Below are 14,121 nucleotides of genomic sequence, written 5' to 3' on the forward strand. Positions count from 1 at the left end.
TGTTTCATACTTCTATTTTTTTACCTGTTTTATAACCCCGGTGTTGTCCCTTTCAGCCTCCGTATATCACCCGAAGGGAACATTACGAATGGCGACGATAAGAATAAGTTAGCTCATCAGCAAACCTACAGGTACATCGTCATTCATACACGCACGCCATTCATATGCCACGCACTAACTCCTATATATGTTTAAATAATTTAAATAACACTTAGTACGTAATAGTTGACAAATGCTGCAATTGACAGTGTAATGGAGCAGCCATGACTTTGAACTTACTTGTATATAGTGCGCCATTTAAATATATGCAAGTGTATTCATTTTATTTTTTATTAAAAAAAGAAACAACAGCTCGAAAATTTCATAATAAAAAAAAAAAAAAACATAGACGTATGAAGTATGCAACGCATATTTGTAAATAGTGTTGAGCTACTGCAAGCATGAAAAAAAATAAAACGACAGATGCTGCTGTCCTGTTCTATCACATGCGTGCTGTAGAGCAATAATGTCAGATCATAGACAATACGCCGTCTGTTCAAAGTCAACCTTAACGTTGAAGGGTTAGAATAAGATTGTAATTTCTCTATGGATTTGAACTAACGTCGGCTTTGTGGTGTAAATACAATACACAGAATATCATCTACTAATTTACATTTATCTATACTACTATTATAAATAGAAAAAAAATTATTGTATGTAATGGATATACTCCGAAACTAGTCAACCGATTTAAAAAATTCTTACTTCTTACTTATAGAAAGCTACATTATCAGTGAGATATAATATAATAAACTGTATATTATTTTTGGAAATTCTATCTATCCGTGCAAAGCCCGGCCGAATCACTAGTTTAATATAAATTCACAACAGATTTCTATAAGTTATAAATGTTTGCAAATGACAAAAATTTTATTAATTTTCATGCATTTGAGTCGTAATTGTGACAAATTTGTAGTTCGTTCGCTCCTACCTTTATACAAAAAGGTAGAATGGCCGAATTAATTCCATACTAAATTGATTATTTCTTCTTTATGGGTATACAATTTTTGAACTGCTCATCAAATGGCTTCTTTGTTCAACTGTAATGACCAATGTTCATTTGATTGCTTTATTAACTTGATTGCGATCGCTTTACGGTTCATTAGGTAAATTCACTTGGGTATATGAATAAATAAATGCATCCATTTTCTTGCATTATAAAATCTTACTAGGAAGGAGTAACATATATATATATATATATATATATATATATATACATATTTTTTGTTTTTTTTTGTGAGATTTACAGATTTACAAATAACTTACTAAAAACCATAGACATTTAAATAAAATTATTTTTATTGATTCTTAATTAATTACATTATTTTTAATACATTATTATATAAAGAAAATTATGTAAAGAAATATGTATATTATCGCTCGTTAGTAATTGTTTCTTACTTATATGTTTGTGATGTTAAATATATGTAAGCTAAGTAACAATTCAATACCCGTATCTCAAACATTAGCTTTGTAAATATTATGTCATCCATTATTTATGAGATACCATACCTACACAGGAAATCATGAGCAAAGCTAAAAATATGCAGTGCCAACGACCGATTTGATTTAGCAATTAGCATCATAATCTGATGCACTTTACTAGTCGGACACGTTCGCTACGCTTTTGCGATTCTGTTGCTTCCGATAAAATCTCAGCCAATCGCGTGCAATTCTAACAGCTGTCGTGTAAACTGTATTAGTTATCAACTGACATCGCAACAGGTTTATGCTTTCGAAGCAACTTTAATTAGACAAGATTACACTGCAACAGCTGCACGTTAGCTTTCCAATTAAACAGGAATGTATCTTAATTGTATGACAATAAAATCACTAATTGAACGCTATAAAACTAAGTGTTATTTAAATTTTTAATATTTGTCACGTTATCGATGATATATTTCAATTGCAATTTTAACATGTTCCAGACAATATAAAGAAGCCCTAAGACAGCAACGCCAACAAGATATATACCGACCCCGTACCGACCAACCCTCCCCCGAGCTAGACTCGAGCCCCCATTCCCAGAATCAAAGTCCAGTCCATTCGATGTCTTCCCCCCACTCACCAATCAACGGCTACAGTAACGTATCACCTAGTCTTTACAACCGTACCTTATCTTCCAACTCTAGTATTTCTACCTCATCGCCCAATACGTCTCAAGTGCCAAACTCTCCCCTACTACACTCCACGCCTAGAAGGTTCCAGAATCAAAACGGGAATAGTGAGAAGGAGGAGAACAAACGGCCAGTACAAAAAGTGGTGCCATCGAGGAATGTGAACAAGATGTACTCCACAGTCAACGGAAATATAGACTACAACCGTGTCAATGGTACAAGTGAGACGTACATAAAACCAACGTCTCCCACCAAATCGCCAACGAATACTTTAGGATACAACAGTATAGGAAAGTCAAGTATACCGAGGCAGGTCAACGGTGATAACCCCAAATTGCTAACGACGACCGTGTCGTATTTAAAAGGTGCGGCACCGAAGCCTCCGGGCAAGATGGCGTGGAACAAAGACGCCGCTCCCGATAAACTCAGCTTCACTATGAAGAGGGAATTCGACAAACAGAAGGAGGAGGAGGATCTGTTGCTTCAGTTGCGAACGGTAAATATTTTTGTTTATATTTCTGTCTTCTAAGTGATTGTTTCATTTGTTTAGGAATGTTACCGATCGCTACATGGATATCTTTTCGCTTTTTGTTTGTTTATTATAGAAGGTACACAATTTAGGGTAGCGCAACGGTACAAGTATTATGTCAATATAGGATTATGAGACGTATCGTTTCTCGTAATTATATTTCGTTATAAAATGTTCTTCAGTCGGAACATAATTAATAGTCTTATCTCCTTATTCATAAAAAAGTCAAACCTTTAAACCCAAGGGCCTACCATGAAATATTTATCGAAATTTCGGGGACGAACGAAATAGAAATTTGATGTTAAAATTACATAATACATACTGTTTAAAATTAATAAAAATGTTAAAATATCGTTCCTCTGGACTATTATGATAGGATTTTTGATAAACGAAACGTTACGCTCCATTTACTGGAGCGATTTCGGTACGAACAAAAACACGAAATTGAGTCCGAAAATTCGCATTTCATGGTAGACCCCCTGTTTTAATTATTGAACTGTTTGGTCTTATTCTTTTGTGTTAAATTCATAATTTAAAAGAAAGTGACAAAACAGTGTAATAGTTTTTATGGAAGGCTTTGTACAAAAATCGATTGCTTGGGTACCTCTATCCCATTCGTGTTTCAACCGCGAAGCAGTTATGTTTGGTGGCATGGTGTTTCGGTTTGAAGGGTGGGATATCGCGTGAATTTATTGGGTACAGAAGAATAACACCTGAGTCCTCAGGAATGGCAACGCAGGGGGGTATCATGGATGAAACAGTATACTCTGTTATGTCCATGGTACTACTGCTCATGTCTATAGGCGACGGTTACCACTTTCCATCAGGTGGGCAGTCAGCTTGTTTCCCATTCTAAGTTGTATAAAAAAAATTAATAAGAGGGTTAATATTTTAAAATAAACATATTACAGCGCTACTTTATTGTGTGTGTTACTAACTTTCCAGAAACGGTGTTTCGCCCCCAACTGCTATCTACCAGACGTAATTTTTTTTTCACTTCACCTATTTTGGAAATTAGCGAAATACGGGATTTTTATTTATTTAGATAAGTAAGGCTTAGCATAATTTGTTATAGCGTATATAAATAAAAAGAAATCTTTTTTTTAGGAATAAGTTCACTCTTATGCACTATTATATGATGTCTTTTGTTTACAATAAAGCATAAAGTTTACAACGAAAATATTTACATCACCTGTAATTTGTCTTTGCTGGTTTTTTTTTATTATAAAATTTTCTAACTGTTGGTTTTTCTTTAATAAAAAAATTAATTAAATAAATCAAGTAAGTGTGATATGTCCCGGTCCAGTTTTCTCTTTACCCGCTAAATTGGTGTGTAGCGGGTTAGGTAAGGGCATCGGGGTGAACCCCACTACCCGGGTTTCAACTCCGGAGGCAAAAACCTCCGGGTCACTGGGTTTAAACCAGATGGTAGGTGTATGTCGGCGTGGTGTCTGCTTCGGTGATGGTGGTGGAGTGTAGAGGGAGAGAAAAGGTCTCTCTTCCTTGATATAATTTTAACATTATTATTTTATGTATGTGTCTCGGTGCAGATAATCGAGAGCCGTTTGAAGATGTCGTTGCCAGGCGCACTGGCGCCGGTGCTGGCGGACGGCGTGGTGCTGTGCCACCTCGCCAACCACGTGCGCCCACGCGCCGTCGCTTCCGTGCACGTGCCCTCGCCCGCGCAGGTATCGAGCCTACTCTGCATTATATACATTTTTTTTATGCAACTTAGAATGGTAAACATGCTAACGGCCCACCTAATGGAAAGTGGTAACTGTCACATAGACATGAACATGAACTGTTTCACCCATGATACCCCCCATGCGTTGCCATTCCCGAGGACTCAGGTGTTATTTCTCTGTACCCTGTAAATTCACTACCATATCCCACCCTTCAAACCGAAACAGCCATGCAAACAAAACTACTTTACGGTAGAAACACGTACGAGACAGAAGTGCTGAAGCAAACGATTTTTGATATACAGTGTCTCCATACAAATGGTTCTTCTATAGCAGGGCAACTTTAATATCCATGTGTGTGTAAATGGGGTTTTTTTATGGGTGATAATGGAATGGTAACCCCACCCGCGCTAACGGTATACATCGGCGGGGCACCAGTGAAGATGAAGCAAGTCAGTTAGCCCATCGTGACGAATTCAACAAGAATTGTTTACGATAGTTTCCAGGGGGAACTACGTGGAGGTCGACATAATAGGGCATATTGCTAGCAATGGGGCTATCAAACTCCATTGCTAACAATATCCTTTTCCCCCGGCGTAAATAGGGTTACCATACCAAACGTCGATTTAACGTTAAAATCAGTAAGCAGTGTGGGCTAGTGTAACCTGTAAACTTACACACGCTGTAATAAAGTCTTGTATTCATCCTCACACTCTAGAACAGGGGTCGGCAACCTGCGGCTCTTGAGCCACATGCGTCTCTGGATGTGCAGTTGCGACTCTTTAGTTTCATAGGCAAATATTATATATTTTATAAAAAAAATCTTTCTAATTCGATTAACGAGGATTCGACACCAAACTTTATTTATAAACCTGGTATTTATTGTTGGCAAGGAAATTTTTGTGGCTCTTTAAAAACTTTGAAATTTTGTAAATTGTAATTTTTGACTCTTCCGACTCCAAGGTTGCCGACCTCTGCCCTAGAACCAAAATAGTCATACGCGTGCCATTCTAGGTATTAATGACGTCCATAGACTATAGAAACTGTTTACCATAAGGTGGGCTATACGATTGTTTGCCATCATATTAGTTTAAAAACATCACTATACCCACTCTCTTAGCCAGCATAATAATAAAATAACATATATACACCTTTGGCTTGCTAGTAATACGTGTTAATAAGATATATAGGGGGGGGAAGGGATTGTTAGTAATGGAGACTGAGAATCCCATTGCTAGCAATATACCCAACCAGGTCGAACTACTCGGGGTCCCCCCTAAAAAACCATCATGGTTAATTCCTGATGAATTCATCATGATGGGCTAACTGGCCTGTTTTCATTCTCATCTATCACCCTTCACCAGTGAAGGGTGATAGATGAGACGCTCCGCCAGCGTATCTCGTCAGCGCGGGCGGGGTTACCATACCATTTTCACCCATCAAAAAAAAAAGGTATATAATATTGTAGAAAAGTCAGACAATCTCTTTAAATTTCCAATTTAATAATGGCTTTATTTTCTACTAATGACTATTTTTGTTTTTTTCAGCCCAAACTAACAATGGCAAGATGCAGAAGAAATGTAGATAATTTCTTGGAAGCATGCAGAAAAATAGGAGTTGAAGAGGTAGGTGTCATTTATTTCTATTAATTATTTGTATTATATGAATAAAATCATTATTAATTTAAATGTATTATTTATGAATAAATGAGATACATGGTGTTTATTAAAAATCTTTGAAAATTGTTTTTAGACGGATAATACGCGGATATATTATTTAATTCGTCATGTATTTTAAACAAAATGTATTACCTTCCATAAAATCAATCATTATTAAAAAAATTTAGTGTTTGTGTGGCTCTTATTAAATATATACCATAGACAAATTACATACCTTTTATCATCCCATCATATTTTTTTTTTATTGACTCCATAATCATTGGCAAACAGCATGTCCATTTCGAGTGTTGCAGGGCGTGAATCGATATAGTATCGCGAGCGCAACTCATTTTGTAGAATATGAAATTAAGAGACGGGTGGCGTGTGTTGCAGGAGGCCATCTGCTCGCCCGAAGACATACTGGGGTTCCACCCGGAGGGCGGCGAGGGGGAGGGAGGCTCTCTCACACCCCTACTCACCACCCTCGTCGCCCTCACCGGCCCACTCCAACCCCCTGCCACACACGCCACGCCGTCGCCGGCCGACCCTAACGATACCCAATCACAACCCTATCACTATGGACGCGAGTACGCGGGTGACGTCATAGAATCTCTTGAAGTCAACTACTATAGACGGCAGCCAAAGAGGTACTCCGAGGAGCGGTTCATCAGTAACTTTAACAACCTCGAAGACTACACGATAGATGAAGCGGAGGAGTACCAGCTCAATTACGAGAATAACAACATGGAACCACAGAATGTCCAAGTACAGTATTCCCCGGTGTACGGCGATGGTTTAAGAAACAGGGGACCGTATTACCAAAAGAACAGAATTCAATTTGTAACGCCTTTTTACAAAAACAACGTACTTAAAAATGACAGTTTCGAGATTTATGACACGGACGAAGTAGATTTACCAATACAGTTAAGGCGGGAAGAAATGGTCGCAGAAAGATATGACAGGGGAAAAATGAATCTCGACATTCAAAACAATTTGAACAGGGAATTGATAACAGAGACTGAATCTTCTAAAGAAGACGACAACAGAGTATTTTACACTTGTCTATGCCTTGGCACTTTTGTCGTGTCTACGATTGTGTTAATTTTATACCCTTTGTAAGTTTATTTACTGAAGTTTTAACCTTATACAGAAGCACGTTGAAGTGTAAATTAGATTACCTATATATAAATATGGACTGGTAGCAGGGATGGCCAACTTTTATGTACTAAGATGTACTGTTTATTTTAAAAAGTCCAAAATCTATTTGCATTAGACATTAAAAAGCGGGCAGGTATAATTTTTTTCTACTACTAAGTAATGTATAATATAATAATCACAATGTAACTGAATTATTGCGAATGATTTGCCAAATATAATTTCTTAGTGTACTAGTTGACCACCCCTGCATTATAGAATGGCACATTGCGATGCGATCGATTGGTACCAAAACGTAGAATTGACTTTGATTGGTCGTGGTGTAGTTTAATTTTTAGGTGATTGACTACCGTCTAGGTTGATACGGGATATTTGACAAAACTATACCTATTGGTTTCACAATTTTTATAGTTTATAAATTTTTTATTCTTAAAACAATAATTGAAACATGGTCAAATTATGTTTTCAAAGTTCCGTGGAATAAAGAGATCAAATGCCTAACACTATGAAATTATTCACAAGAATGAATTTACGATTTGTAGTATTTATTTATATCCATTTGGGATATATAATGTATGTTAAAATATGGTGAAAACATAGTAAACATTTTTCTAGGAGCATAGTCGAATTTTTTTTATTAAAACAGCGCGATCTTGTGATCCATTTAGTATGAGGTTGAAAATGCTAGGGCATCTTAAAAATACTTAGAGATTACAGGGAATATTGTTCTCTGACCAATGTAAATGTGTTTTTCATTTCTAATTTACATAAGGATTTAGCTTAAATGTAGTAAAAAGTGCACCTTTGAAAAAACAAGACATCCAGACAGATACGGTCTATATGAAATTAAGGATCTTTTACTATAACAAATATCATCTTTTTTTCAGGAATAAAAATAAATTCCTTAAATGACATATAATTAGAAAACAAATAATATGTTTTTTTTTTAATGGGTGGAAGTGTAATGGTAATCCCGCCTGTGATAACGGTGTACGCTGGCGTGGCAACAGTGAAAGAGGTTAGCTGAGAATGATAGGTCACTTGACCCATCGTGACTAGTTAGAATTAACCAAAATTGTTTACAGGTGGAGGTCGACCTGATATACTCTATATATTGCTAGCATTTGGATTTTTAGACTAATAATCCTCCTAATAACAATAAAAATACTAATATATTTTTTTTTACCTGAAAAAGGACTTTATGAAGTATAGCCTTAAAACTGTGGAAAAGTACAAATGTTTTGACACATTTATAACAAGGGGAACAAAGTAATAATTTAGTGTACATCTTACTACTAAGGATCTAACTAAATTGTCATACGATTAATTCCAAGTGTGCCATTAATATGAATCTTTATTCCACGGAATTGAAATTGAATATAGTGCCGCTGATGCCTTATTCACAGTCTGACTGTTGTAGTGGTCTGAATATAAATTTTTGTCTATTTCTTGTCATTTATTAAATTTTCAAAAGTCTGATACAAGGAATTTTTAAGGTATTAAGGATTGAAGAGGCTCGTATGCTATAGGAGAATATAGGGTTATTATATTGTTGATTCACTGGTGTACAGTTGGGATTTCAAGTGCACCAGAATGAAAAGGGGATTGTCTGAGAGTGTTCATGCCCAAGATTGGTAATATTTGCACTATCTGTCAACGTACGATCACTTTTAAAGAGTTTTACGTATTTATTTTAATTATTTAAATAATGAATTATAACATAATTCATGAAAAAGATAATTTTAAACTAGAACTGAAATTTGCGAATTTAATGGAGAACAAAATTTCAAAAGTAAAATATGAAAGTGGTAAATTTTTAGTGATACGTTTTAGTCTTCGATTAATTTATACACTATAAGTCAACGTTGTGTGGACAATAGAAAACTACGTTTTAAATAATGTTTTTAAAATCTGACAGATAGTGCAAATGCTATTTGTTTTCGGTATGAATGATCTTAATCAACGTTAGATGTGTTCTACGGTTTAGGGAAGTTCGAAATTAATGAATTTTGTAACTAATTTATACAAAACGATATCATTATTTTGTCCGAATTATCTATGTTCTATATATTATAATTAAAATAATATTTAGACATGATTTGATTATGAGTGGCGCTTTGAAATGTTTTGCAATGCGCTTTTATGTTATGTTAGTATAGTTTTATTAGCGATTTAGAAAATTCCAATTTTATATAAATTCATTCCGATTTGATGCATTTAAAATTTTTTCCTAGGTTAATTAGATTTACGAATTTGCCAATTGGTTTTTTTGCCTAGTTATGATGGAGCTTTATTTTCCTTTTTTTTATTACCTACAAGAGATCTCAATATTGTTGTTGTGTTAGAATGATTTGCTATGTCACGTGTCTATTTCATTTCTTATGTTTTTTTTTTTTTTTTGTTATTGTATAGAAAATAATTACATAATATATTATATACTTAGGTTATATAGATAGAGTGTCATACAAGTGCTTCGCTAAAAATAAGTCAATTTTTTTATACATGTGTGCGTGATTAGAGTTACCGTAATGTACATTTATTATTCAGTATATGGGGGAGATTATATGGTTAGGTTAAATTGAAAAATAAAACTAAATTAGATTGAAAATGGTCATTATTTTAATGAATACATGTATTCATTAAAATAATGACCATGAATGTAAACAATACGAACACATGTTTGTTTACATTATTATCATATCAGCTCTTAAGTGTCCACTGCTGAACATCTATAAGCCTTCCCCATAAGGGGAGTTTTGCCAGTAGTTGCTACGCTTGACAGGCGGGTTGACAACCATAACTGGGCTTTTAGAAATGTTTGAGGGGGGAGCTGCTGCCCATTCCTCAACCATTAAGTTCCTTTATATATTTATATAATATATGAGAGAAATAATTCCCAGTTCCAGTTAAAAAAATCGACTTGGTCTAGAATTTTTTAATCTACTTACTTGGAACACTGAATAGATGGCGCGTTTTATCTTGATTTAAAAAAAAAAAAACTATGTCAAATTGTGTCAGTAAAATGTTGTTATAATACATTTTTGACACTTGTTGCTCTATCCATATAATCTAAGATTACATAGATTACACGTGTTATAGTTTGTTTTGCACCAATTAGATTTAACAGGTTGTACTTAATTTATTTTTAAGTGATACTACCATTCTACTATTGCTCCTAATTTCAATGTTAATATATAGGTACTTAAATATTTTAATACAGGCTTAAGGTGGTGTATTACAATTGAAATGAACATATAAATTATCCAACTTTGCAAACTTGCAAACGCACAATTCACCATTGTGTTCTAACCTAAAATTAAGTTATTATTTCCATCAAAAATCTGTACTATTTTATTATTATTAAATGTACTAATAGAACATGCAGAATTTTTTAAAATAATTAATAATGAAACAAAACATTCATACTATAAATTATATATAAGACCTTTAGTTATATATATAAATTTTTCTTCAATATATAAATATGATTTAAATAAAAAGTACAATAATACTTGTGAAATATTGGTGCGTAAAATATTTATGTGGACACGTAAACGAATGTAGGTGAATGGTATTGAGCTAATTAATATATTTGATAATATAAAAAAAAAATATATTAACTCTTTGGTAGCTTAGCTGTTTAATATTAATATTTCTTATCAAATAAGAATCGTATGCCTTAATCGAAACATCATATCGTTATTGTATTTATAATGCAAAATTTATACACGATGTATATAGTACGAAGAATAACTTCAGCGTGAGGAACTATATGCTACTATAAAGTACCTTCTTAGATACACTCTGATAGAAAAAAACTGCCCATGAATGTATTGAATATATGATTACTATCGAAATTTTTACAAATACGACACGATAAAACAGGAACCAATTTTTTTGTATTGTATACATCGCGTATTAATGTTATAATTTATTAATATAGACCTTCTTTGTGTATAGCATATGAATGTATCGTAAAACTAATATGTAGTCGGGCTGGAAAACGAGAAAATATCTCTACTATGTTATTGATTGACAAGTTAAGATTCATTTAAATATCTTGACAGTACTCATAAGTAGGATTTATTAAGACTCTAAGTGAACTCTGAAAAAGGGTTGTTAATATTTTTTAGTTTTTTTTTTTTTATTTACTTTAATTTTACAAAATTTTATTTTATAGATTTAGCAATTACAAAAATAAAATTAATTGATTGTTAATTGATTTGACGAAATAAAAATGTACATAGAAGCCTGCTCGAGTCTAATTTCTCATAGCAAACGATGCATCTCGTATGTATACCATAAAAAGGAATTGTATTTGTAGTGTGATGTAGTAATATTTAGACTGTATTTTGAGGCTTTTATCGCGTAAAAATTGGATAAATTTATAAAAGACATTTGTTTGTAATTTTTTTTTTTATATACAATTTAAGAGAAAAAGTATTCCTAAAGAAGCCAACCGATAAATGATGCCAAGAAACTTTATAAGATTTATACTTGAAATATATTATTATAAATTATATTACATTGCATTTATATAATTTATACAAAACTAAATAACATGAGAGACGTCAAAACATATGTATATGCTAGAAACTTGTGATTGATTTATTTCATACATGAATTAATTTTGTATATGAAATAAAAGTTAATATTACTAATAAATTATAGTAACCATCGTCTACAACTAACTTAACCTATAAACTGATACTAGAAACAAACTGCCTGTTTTAAGGTATTTTAATGAAAATAATATTAGATTTTTATTATAGATTTTGATGTCACAGGAAAATTATCACATTTTGTACATTTTGCACACAAAAAAAAAAAAACAAAAGAATAATAATTAAATAAAGCAACAGAACAAAGTTACATTATATTTCATTAAGATTTTATGATCATTCCAAAGAGGTTAAACGTTTTAAATACTAGATTCAGTAATTTCTCTACTATGCACTATTGAAATACTAAGTTTTATGCTAATCTTTCCTATTTTCTTTATTACATACTTATACATTTACATAATATTTCATTAGTACTTAATGATTTTCTTAAAAACTATAAATCATTTCCTGGAATTATACAGAATATAGATTGCTTATTTCTTATATGTATATGGATTTGTTAAAAATGTAAACATCAAATACTCAACTACACATATTTGTTCCAATGTAATTCAGGAAAAGTTACTATATAATTTATCATAATAAATAAGAATATATATCATTCTATATTATAAAATATATGTAAGTACACAGCAACACAATATGATATAATTTTGTTTTAAACGCGAAAACAATATTTTAAGCAATTTTAATTAGTTCTTTTTAAAAATATATGCTGTCATAGTCCAATATATACTTTTCTGGTCAATTTTCTTTGTTAATAACTATTACCCACGCTTCTTAAAAACTATTATAATTGTTTTGAGCTTTAAGTCGCGAGTACAATGCTAATAATAGTAAGTAATATAGATTAATATATAATTTATAGCGTATATAACATATATTTATTGACTTAAGGTGTTTTGGCTTGGTCCTTATTGTATTAATTTATGTAGTTTATCAAGGCTGGTTTATATATATTTTTATTTTGTTATTGGCCCAATTTCATTCTTAAAATGTAAATACTTAACTCCTAAGATTTTTTTTTTAATCTATGACTGTGTTTAAAGTATTCGAACGTATTAAAAAATAAATCTCTGTACCATCAGCGTATGGCGATAATTTACAAAGATTTTTAAATTTATTGTCATGTGTCTACCGCATACGCAATGATTTGTTATTCATATTCTTTGCAACATACCTAATACCAACATAATTCTTATTACTATTTTTTTTTGTAAATTATTTTAAAATATTAAATCCAGCCAGCAATATCTTAAAATAGAATTAAAGTTTGCGACTTTTTTTTAAATAAGTACTTTAATTTTGTGACAGTATTATTTTTTCTTATATATATGGATTTAAGTATTTTCTCTTAAACTTCACAGTGAAAATATTTATGATTGTATCTACTTTTTATATTTTTCTAGATGTAATGTGGTTGATTCTGCATTGCCATTTCCTGCACCAGTCTCTAAAATTTAAACTATATTATGCACCACCATGTTCTAAATTTAATGTTTCAATTGAAATTTATTGTAATTTTAGTCAATGCTGATTCTTACAATAATTTTACTATAATATTAAATTGGATTTAAAATATCGTTCTGCATAGGCATAAAGAATGGCGCTTTAAAATCGACCACAATATCTAGAATTCAAAATATACTTTTTTGTATGTACTTACAATGTTTTCTGTACTAAAAATAAATGTATTATTGGCATTATTGTGTATTATTTCGGCTGTAATCAAAATTGAAAATAATCTATGATGCTTGATGATGCTGTTTATAACTATAGACAAGCGGATTTTAATACAACTTGTTATTAGCCATATTTTTTCATTTGGTATAAGAACTATGCATGCTCTATGTACGTATACGAGTTACTTCAAAATTTTGATGCTATTGAGACTAGCAAATTAGTAAAAGAATGTAGTAACCACTGTCTATGGAAATAGGAATACATTTATAACTGTTCGCTCATATCTCATCTCAGTATTACGACAGCTGAAAAATAATTGTCTTGGCATATTTAGTAGTCTTGTTCTGATAGGTTTCTCGAAATTGATCATATGTCAATAAATAAAACTCACAGAAAATAATAACCTCTATGTAATTACATGTATAACTATTTTATGTACTATTATTTTGATAAAAAGCTATACATGCTAAGATTTTATTGCCACGCTCAGGTCATTAAATGAGCTCCGTGTAGAGGTTTTTCCAAGAGATTACAGCATGGGATTCTTCAAAAGAGGGATAAAGAAATGTCTTTAGTGTCGGCAATGCACATATAATACCCCCGGTATTGCAGGCGTTCATAGGCTACGGTAAC

General features: G+C 32.3%; 1 protein-coding gene across 3 annotated transcripts in view; it reads left to right on the forward strand.

The window, feature by feature from the left end:
• The window catches only part of LOC113517057 (leucine-rich repeat and calponin homology domain-containing protein), a 68,718-nt gene that overhangs the window by 52,385 nt on the left and 2,212 nt on the right, over window positions 1–14,121 (forward strand). The window contains exons 7-11 of one of the 3 annotated variants that reach the window (XM_026901584.3): window positions 57–131; window positions 1,968–2,652; window positions 4,236–4,373; window positions 5,915–5,992; window positions 6,419–13,508. In XM_026901584.3, coding sequence (XP_026757385.2) covers window positions 57–131; window positions 1,968–2,652; window positions 4,236–4,373; window positions 5,915–5,992; window positions 6,419–7,144 — 1,702 coding nt within the window. In that variant the 3' untranslated portion in view covers window positions 7,145–13,508. Of the gene's footprint in view, window positions 1–56; window positions 132–1,967; window positions 2,653–4,235; window positions 4,374–5,914; window positions 5,993–6,418; window positions 13,509–14,121 lie in introns of those variants that run through there. The other 2 variants (XM_026901585.3, XM_026901587.3) reach the window with 2 other exon arrangements.

Source organism: Galleria mellonella, unplaced genomic scaffold (assembly GCF_026898425.1).
Source record: "Galleria mellonella isolate WM207_F2 unplaced genomic scaffold, CSIRO_AGI_GalMel_v1 utg83, whole genome shotgun sequence".
Lineage (NCBI taxonomy): Eukaryota > Metazoa > Arthropoda > Insecta > Lepidoptera > Pyralidae > Galleria > Galleria mellonella.